This window comes from Triticum dicoccoides, chromosome 6A (assembly GCF_002162155.2).
Source record: "Triticum dicoccoides isolate Atlit2015 ecotype Zavitan chromosome 6A, WEW_v2.0, whole genome shotgun sequence".
Classification (NCBI taxonomy): Eukaryota; Viridiplantae; Streptophyta; class Magnoliopsida; order Poales; family Poaceae; genus Triticum; species Triticum dicoccoides.
This window is the reverse complement of record NC_041390.1, coordinates 32,425,872-32,435,264: the sequence shown is the minus strand read 5'-3', so window position 1 is coordinate 32,435,264 and position 9,393 is coordinate 32,425,872. Positions and strand designations below refer to the sequence as shown.

The 9,393-nt window shown below is 42.0% G+C and overlaps 1 protein-coding gene and 1 long non-coding RNA gene across 3 annotated transcripts; both read right to left on the bottom strand.

The window, feature by feature from the left end:
• Positions 1–1,349: 1,349 nt before the first annotated feature.
• LOC119318997 lies at positions 1,350–4,795 on the bottom strand. Its single transcript, XR_005154308.1, has 3 exons — positions 3,834–4,795; positions 2,876–2,976; positions 1,350–1,640 (listed from the first exon to the last, which is right to left on the bottom strand). It is a non-coding gene; the product is annotated as an uncharacterized LOC119318997 (long non-coding RNA).
• Positions 4,796–7,698: 2,903 nt separating this feature from the next.
• LOC119319253 lies at positions 7,699–8,687 on the bottom strand. 2 transcript variants are annotated; one of them, XM_037593740.1, is made up of 2 exons: positions 8,162–8,687; positions 7,699–8,090 (listed from the first exon to the last, which is right to left on the bottom strand). In XM_037593740.1, the coding sequence occupies exons 1-2, from the start codon at positions 8,678–8,680 to the stop codon at positions 7,893–7,895; spliced, it is 717 nt and encodes a 238-aa protein (XP_037449637.1). In that variant the 5' UTR covers positions 8,681–8,687; the 3' UTR covers positions 7,699–7,892. The 2 variants fall into 2 exon arrangements, with proteins under 2 accessions (XP_037449637.1, XP_037449638.1); XM_037593741.1 differs by having other exon boundaries at positions 7,699–8,087.
• Between the last annotated feature and the right edge of the window lie 706 nt (positions 8,688–9,393).

The following is a 9,393-nucleotide window of genomic DNA, read 5'->3' as shown; positions in this document are numbered from 1 at the left end:
AAAACACTTCTCATGAACACGCTTACAATATTTTAATACATGTGAAACATTTTTTTAAACATGTTGGACATTTTTTTCAAATGCATTAACACTTTCTTTAAATCTCAGGCAGTTGTAATTTTTTTCTTAAATTTATTTTTTCAAATGGGAAAAATAATATCAAAATGAAAATGAACATGAACATGAACTTGAGAAAATAAAAAGAAAACTTGTGCAGACCCATAGATGCATCATATGTAAAATTAAAAAAATCATTTTTTTTTGCGAATGAAAATGGAAAAGAAAATCACCAAAAGAGGTAAATAGGTACGGCATATATTGCTCTAACTCTTCTACATGAACTAAGTGGATATTGGCGTGTTGCAAGGACTTCACACTTGAGGTGTCGCGTATTGGCTAGCATGTGTATAGCTTGCACATCTGATCCTGTGTTCGAATCCTGTAGGCTCATACTTTTCTCTCGTATTATTTCATCCACCCGCACGTGCTGACATGCTGGACCCGCACCTGATAGGTGGGACCAGTCGGCCTGCATCCATATTTGAGATACAATTACAATTATATGTAAATAAATAAAACATGAGGGGGGTTTCTAAAAAAATCATCACACACGGGTCACCCAATGTCTTCCCGCTCTCACCGACTGGCATGTGGGCCATCAGTACACTGGCAAGTCACATGGGCAAAGCGTACGCTCAGATACGGTACGAGCCACCGTATTTACATGACAGGACAAGTTATAGTATTAAGACAAGAATTTTGGGACGGAGGGAGTACCAGCTTTGTGTAGTTCACAACTTTGAGCACCAAAGTGACCATGCTAGACAAGTTGAGGCACCTCCAGTGTATTTAACTCTTTTTTAAAGTTGCATAGTTTTTCCATTCACTAAAATCTCTGTGTTGAACCGTTGGTAAGAGAAGATTCACTCAATTTTTCTCTAAAAAAAGAAGATAAAAGATGCATTCCATCTCTAGTAAAAGGAGATAACTCTACAGTGCAAGATTCACTCCATTTGTTCTTCTTCTTCTTCTAAAATGAAGCAAAACACGATGTTCCCCGGTGCACTGAAGCACACAGGCATACATCGTCTCTATGTTCAAATTCCATCTCATAAAAGATTTTTAATTCTTATGTTAGCCAATTCCCTGAAGCCTCTCACCATATCCAACATAAAAGAAGAAAACTGTCCCAGAAGTAGCATTGCTACTGAATATGTGCAAATTAGTACGACCCGTAAAAGCGTCCCGGGAGTTTTGAAACACACAAGCAGAGTTTTTGTGGGGCACGAGCAAACGGTGCTGAAAAGGATATGTGCACACACAAAGTACATGCAAGGCAAGCAAATGATCTGCAAGATTCAGAGTGTGACATGGCCAACACTTTGGCATTAACCGAAGAAGTCAAATTTCTCTTCAGCCCTGACAGCGAAACCACATAATGTGTACAGAAATCACATAATAGACGGAAGTTCACTGCTTAAGAGATCAATTCCCTGTTGCAATTGTTAATCTCTACATGTGCACATCACATTTGACCTGGGCATGATGTATAGAAGGTAAATTCCCTTGTGATGTGCACATCACAGGACCCATGCACACCATACAGAATTGAAGAACATACAGCAAATAACCCTTGGTACCTGCAGAGCAACCAATGTTGTCAGGTAAACCGAATTGTAATACTCATTCATGCAAAAGTTATTGAGTTTATCTCACAGTTTATATCTGATTCAGACAGTAGGCACTGGCTTGAACAATGTGAAAATTGTGCCAAAAGCTCAAATTTGAATCAACTCAGCAATATTAGACAGAAGCAACACTGCAACAGTACAAAAAGAGGGAACAGCAATAGGAAGACGGTTAATTTGCAGAGGCACACCCACCTTCAATATCTATTGTTAGCATATCCTCAAGCTTTTGGCTACATCTGGCTTCAGTAGGGGCTAAAAGGTTAGTGGTTCAAGTAACTCCATTAGAACATCAATATGAGGGCTCTGGTAGTAACAGAGCAGAAACTTCTGGTCTATCCAGTAGCGGAACTAGGCCAACGAGTCAGGGTGGACCAATAGTAGAACTGTTCATAAAATAATGCTTTTAATTTTATTTGAACTTTTTCTGATATGATATAAAGCTATTGGAAAAATCCCAGGGTGGCCCATGGCCCACGGCCACTGTTTCTAGCCCATAGGCATACTCTTTATAAATGTACGAGCGAGATAATAACTAACAGATTGAATTTAATAAAATCCATGAAATAGATGCTTCAAGTAAAGGATCATGCATCATTTGTTAATTGATACTCCCTTCTGACCAAATAGATGACGGCCATTTTTATACTCTGTCCCAAAAATAAACATTGGCAACTGCCTGTGCAGAGACTGGCCATGTCATTTTGATCATGCGTTCAGCACTAAAATCACTAACATCTATAATTACCAAAATCGAAGAAATCAGACTGCACACAAACCACAACAACAGCCAACATGTACTTTGGATCAGACAAACTATATTGGAGGTTATGAGAGTTAGACTGATAAACAGAGACATGTTGAGAAAATACTTAACCAGCATAATTGTACAATAACTGCAAGAGATCATTAGGTTTGATAACGATCCTGCATGAGCAATAATGTGAAATGTTTTCCCTAACAAAGCAATATGTGAAATGGCAAGCCCACAGTAATAAAGGAAGTTCGAAGCCAAGTGTTGAGGCGTTGTTAGTTATCAACTATTTGCATTGATGGAACCACAAATAAATCATCTCTCAAACGTGACAAACCCATAACCACAGGAAAAAAATTAACGCAATGTAGCAACCAGCAAAAGTAAAAGGAAAGGGACAATATTCCATTCAGCTACTACTAACAGATAGTACCTGCTCAATCATTACATCACGTTCGCATGCCTATCCGGACAAATCAGATTAAGTATTGCGCAAAAGTTTAGCTCCATAATGTCCACCACCAATGACCCCGTCTATAAGAATAACATATCAAGGAACCAATGAGATTCCAACAAACAATGAAATAGGTACGAGGGGGCATTAACTAGATATTTAGATAAACACATTGCTGTAATTTGAGAAAATAATTCAGGTCTGATGCAACATTAGAAATCGATAAACAAAACCACATTTACCATCAAACACAAATAATAGTCCAATAATACTATATAATCACTCACATCAACAATATACTCACTGATATCATAAAATAAAGAATATGCACACTCAAACTATTAGCAGATAGGAAAGGACAAGTTATCCAAAATTACACTTAAGCCGATCCATGCCATACTGGATAAAACAAAATGTACTCATACTAATAAATGCTAGCAATAAAAGTTATCATTACTATTCATACTAAGATTATTTTAAAATAAATCTAGCCTGAATTCTCTGGCAAATGGACTTGCCACTTGCAGCAGGACTTATCTATAAGTGAAATGCTATTTTGTAAACATCAAACCAAGTTGTCTTACACATTAAATATTAGTAGCAAGATCGACAGACATAACATTGAGTGGATGAAATATAACAAGGTTTAAGCTTCGGAATGTGCCAATTGAACTTATATTTGCTATTTCAGTTGGTGCAAGAAAGTTTTTCATGTAATCGTCTTCAATTTCAAGACATTGTGTATCACCACTTGAGAAGCTATGCAATAATACTACTATTATGAAATTCTTCATTATGTCAATAGGTGGGCAACAATAAAAAATTAGACCGTTACTATACCTAGAATAAAGTGCTGGCCATCTCTGACCCAAACCACACAATTCAGTAATAATAATCTAAGAATATCAAATACAGAGTAACTTTAGTTTCTTTATACCTGCAGTATAGACACCTTCGAATGGATAAAAGCGATACCAGGGGTTGGATTCAAAAACTTTCTTGAATTGCAATGATTCAAACTGAACCGTGAAGACGCCGACAGACGTCCACAGCAACATCACATTATTGTCCTCGGCGAACCCTACTATCAATGGCCACTTTCTCCCCATCTCTAAATCAAGGGGAAGTAGCTTGTCCAGATCAATACTTCTTCCCAGCACCCATGAAGAAACACCCTTGCAATCGGTCTTCCACTACCACAGTTCGGCACAAAAGCCTCTCAGTAAGAGGAAACCAAGGCCACCACCCTCTGCCCGCATAACCCAAATATTGCAGTGCCTGTGCCATTAGTGTCTTCCACTGGCATAGGTATGCAAGATAGGCTCCGCCTATCCAAATCAAATGCAAGAATTCCTTGTGAATCCCCATTAAGCAACCAATAAAAGGAACCACCAACCATCGCAGCAGGCACGCCCATGTGAATCATGGTGGGAAAACCAGAATCCTTGGACGGCAGCGCTGTTGAGACGAGATTCCCCCATACGCCGGTCACCGACGAGTAAACAGAGGCGACCGCTTGTGTGCTTTGAATGTCGCTGTTGCCTACCAAGACCACCTGGAAATGACAGATGTCGTCTCCGGGAGCACGAAACACAGCTGCGCCGATTGAGGCTTTCCCCATGTCGAACCCAGCGGGGATGTTTAGGTGATGTTGGTCGCCGGTTACGGGGTCCCACACCAAGAGTTGCGGCTGCTTACCCACAGGGCGGTCGAAGATGAGTAGGAGGCCATGGCGGCATCCGAGGGGCAGGAAGCGGTTGCCGGCGGGGATCGGGAAGGAGAAGTGGCCTTGCGAAATGCTATTGGGGGGATCCAGGGCAGGCTGGAAGTGGACGTACCGAAAATCCTTGACGAAACAGCCGAGGAGGGGTGGGTTGCGGCGGTGGTGCGCGCGGAAGCGGCGGGAGAAGCCGGGGTCGGAGGCGAGGCTGCGCCACAACTTGCAGACGGCGGAGGCGCGGGGGAGGGAGGAGGGCTGCGGGGGGAGGCGGAGGAGGATCTCGGGGAGCAGGTCGTCGTCGTCCAGCGGCGCCGTCGCCGACGACGAGCGGGGGCGAAGGTGGAGGCTGCTCATGTGGGATGCGTTGGACCAAAACCAGTGCGAGCGTGGTAGGCCCAGATGTGGAGGAGTCACGCTGAAGTTGTGAGCCCAAAACAAACCACGAGAAGCCCAGGGTGAGTGTAACTGTACGTAAAAGCAGAATCCCTGCTCAAACTTGCGAGTTTTTTTTTTAAACTGAAAAATATCACTCCTTCCGTTCCTAAATATTTGTCTCTCTAGTGATTCCAACAAGTGACTACATACGAAGCAAAATGAGTAAATCTACACTCTAAAATATGTCTACATGCATCCGTATGTTGTAGCCCATTTGAAATGTTTAGAAGACAAATATTTCGGAACCGAGGGAGTAAAAAATTTCTAAAAATATATTCTGTAAAATATAATGTTCCCTATGTATTGGAAAACTTTATTAAATAACATTGATTTGTCAGAAATTCACTTTGGCTCATAGGTGTATATATGCACCCATTGTCTAAATACACATTTTCAAAAGCTAAAAATTGAGAAAAAAATCCCACGTCTAAATCCGGAGATTATATATGCATGCACCAAGTTTCAATGAAAAAGACATTTTTTGTGGCTTGTGTGAAAAAAACAATTTTTTATGCTTCATTACAGCTATTCACGAGGCTTTTTTTTTATCTTTTTTATACATGCCGCAAAATAAAATTTCACCGTAATTTTGTGTGCGAATATAGGATGTCTAGATGTACACGCACGATTTTTTTTCTCAATTTTTTTAACATTTTGAAATGTTTTTAATACATACTCCCTCCGTAAACTAATATACGAGCGTTTAGAATACTAATGTAGTGATCTAGACGCTCTTATATTAGTTTACAGAGGGAGTATTTCATACTCCCTCCGTCCGGAAATACTTGTCGGAGAAATGCATAAAAGTATAAAAAACGCCACTCCCATAAGTATTTCCGGACGGAGGGAGTAATATGTAAATCTACACCTACGAGCTAAAACGCCACTCCCATTGGTTTACATGTTTAAAAAATAAGCTTTTGGCTAAATAGAAAAGGTAACCCCATTTTGACATATTTATTTGCGTTTCATGTACACCACTTAAGAAAAGATGTAGATAAAAGAACATCTCTACTATTGAAGGCAAGTTGGTAAGTTCTCCTCACCTCCTTCCGTGGTTTTTTTTCCTCCCCACACCCTTCTTTGTGTTTCTAGCTGCTTTCTTTTTAATCTCAACTTATGCCACACAAAATAAAAACCAACATAAACAAAGTAACTTTTTCGAGGGAAATAAATAGAGTAACTTGAAATAATCTCAATCGGATCGGTACTTTTCCTAAAAACCATGTCCTACATTAATTAACTCAATCAAATAAAGTCCTACCAGATCTCAACTTAATCAATCTTTTTGCCTTCCCTTACATATGCCCAAATAAAATCAAATATTCCCCCGCAAAAAAATCGAATATTCCCCCGCAATAAAATAAAATAAAATCAAATATTACCAAAAAAATTGCGAGAAAACTTTCAATCTATTCATCAGTTGTCAAGATAGTATGAAGAACACCAGAAGTAAGAATTACATATAGGTCCGTAGACCACCTAGTGACGACTAGAAGCATTGGAGCGAGCCGAAGGCGTGGCTCCATCATAGCCCCTCCCTCATCGGAGCGAGGCAAACATTGTTGTATTAGACAGTCAGGAAGTCATCATGCTAAGGCCTTACAGAACAGCGTACCAGAACAGCAACCGCCGCCGATGAAGAGAAGTCTAAATCGGAAGAATCCAACCTGTAGACACATAGACGAACGAAGATCGGATCCAATTAGATCCAGCGAAGACAAACGCCGACTGGATCCCACGAGATCCGTTGGAGACACACCTCCACATGCCCTCCGACAACGCTAGACTAAATCAAAACTTTTCTTGCCCTCACCTACCCATAGATTAATCAAATTAAATCTTACCAAACTCTAGAATATCGGTGCAAGGTATATGTCGAACATGATTGATGTTGAACCACTGTAACATGTATGTGACACGGACTGAGATCCAGTGCCTCGCCTCAGGCAAGGCACGCATTGCCTTGAGGCTCCCAATCCACCCTTCATCTGCATCTGACGGTCAGAATCAGTCAACACGGAAACAACCTGGTCCCCGTCCTCCTCCTCACGCGCGAGGCAAAATCAGCTCCAGGCTTCGCGGGCGGGAACTCGGCTCCGACGCAGAGCTCTGCCGCTGTCGCCGCCGTGGGGAAGGGAGCCATGGGAGATCCGGCGGCGGCCACCGGATAAACGACGCCGGCAATCCCTTCCGCCCCCACGCCTTCACCTCCCCGCCCCGCTCCGCTCCGACGAGCTCCTCGTCCCCACTGCGACGGCGCCCCACCCACCTCAGCTCCGACGACCACCTCAACGGGAAAGGGAGGGAGGTCCTCAGCGCGCTGCGGGAAAGGGGGATGAGGCATGTCCCCCTCCGACGTCCTTCTATGCTACCTCCGACCATGACGGATGTCCTGGAGCTGGCAGCCGGCAGAGGGAGAACAAATTCAGTTCACTACACACAACTATAGACAGATACGAAATTCAGTTAAACTACAGACAGAGAACAAATTCAGTGTAGAAAGCCTGCAGCAGAAAAGTGTTTGATACAAAGACTTTAGTACTGGAAAAGGAACTGAAAAAAGAAGAGTTGAACCTGAGGCATACATTATACAATGAATTAAAAAGTAAACTCAAAATGACTTGAACAATATACAGACTTTGTAGCATTTGCAACTCAAATTCGGCACCAACAAAATCTGTTCTTACATAATTCTTCAAGTAGATAAATTAGGCCAGTCTACTTGTACACTTAGGCCACGAAAGACTATAGTCAGCCCAAAATCCAAAATACTATAGTCATCTTTGTCCAAAATACTAGTCAAAATGTCCAAAATACTATCTAACAAGCTTGTACACGTTAGAACAGATTTTCATCATAAACACCACCAAGGGGAGTCATCAAGAGCTGCGTGTAACTGACAACCGTGTTGCTCTCTTCAAGCTCCACATTTGCTCTTTTATCGCCATCATCCTTCTCCACTCTCACTTGACGCTGTCCACCATCATCCTTCTCCACTCTCACTTGAGGCTGTCCACCATCATTTTTCTTTTGCTGCTGCCATGAAAGTTTCAGAATTTAGTTTACAACGAGTGGCAACAATATATCATGTATAGTTTGGAACATACCTTTGCTCCCTTTTTTTTTGACGGGGCAACTTTAGTTGGCTTGCGCTTCCCCTTGAGTAACTTATCAAGCCAGCCTTTCTTTCTCCTCAAATTTTTTGATGCAACCTCTTTTTTCTTGAGCTTTGCTGCACTAAGAAACTCACTAGTTAGTTGCACATTTGGGTCAACATTTTCTTGGTCATCACATGGCTTTTTCGTAGCATTCATAGTTGCATCAAGTTTCTCATCTAGTTGTGGACCAACGCAATCAAGTGCATTTTCTAATATCAAACGACACTCTAGAGAGTTGGCTACTTTATGTGCCATAGTGTGAAACTTGTGAGACACACCCTTGTACCAAAGTTGGGCTTCAAACTTTGGATTCTCTACCACATTCCTTCCTTGTCTATCTTGTATGCTTCCATTGCGTGCTTCTCTAGTCCATCTCTTTAATACATAATGTGTTGGTAATGTCTTTATATTCATCAAGTCAAGAACTTTGAGACCATGTCCACACAATATTCCTGTCCTATTGAACATTCCACAACTACATGAAGCGGTTTTGGTCAAAGGATCACCGACAAGTGACATGTTTGTGGCAATTGAAGACAATGATTGTGTACCAACACAATATCTGTGACTTCGTAATTTCTTTGCACTCGGTCCAATGATATAGTCATGCGAGCTTTGCAATTTGTCCTTGTTTCAGCTCGAACACGTTTTGGCTCATGATCCATTGTTATCCCTTTCTTTCGTATACCCTCATTGGAGCAAACAAATGTGCATGAAGTCACTTGACCATCCATCTTACTTACATGCTTGTTTCTCTTCCTCACATCAAACCCAACACGGCCTCCATATGCAACCCAAAACAGCCAAGCTTCATCCGGATTTCTAAACCTCTTGCCAATTTGAGGCATCCCATTGTCAATTTCTCCCATTGCACGGCACTTGCAAATGCACAACACTCAAATCTTGTCAAATTGCACAACCACGCAGCCCAATCAGCAACAATTCTGTCAAATGGGACAGTACACACATCATTCAATTTCACACAGTACATAAAAAAAATCAGCTAAATAGCACAAACGGCTACCTGTTGGAGTCGGCCTGGAGCTCGATGGCCAGTGCGGGGGCGAGGGAATGGACGGAGAGAGCCGTTGGAGCCCGTCGGAGGGGGTGGGGTGGAGGAGCCCGGAGTGGCGACGGAGGAACCTGCCGACGCCGTTTCCTTCAGTGGCCGCGGCTGGAGC

Bases quoted from the DNA above. Each gene is read 5' to 3' on its own strand.
- LOC119319253 (XM_037593740.1), bottom strand. From the start codon at position 8,680: ATGTTCAATAGGACAGGAATATTGTGTGGACATGGTCTCAAAGTTCTT. The intron at 8,091-8,161 runs GTATGTTCCAAA...CTTTCATGGCAG, and splicing joins CAAAAAAAAAGGGAGCAAAG to CAGCAAAAGAAAAATGATGG.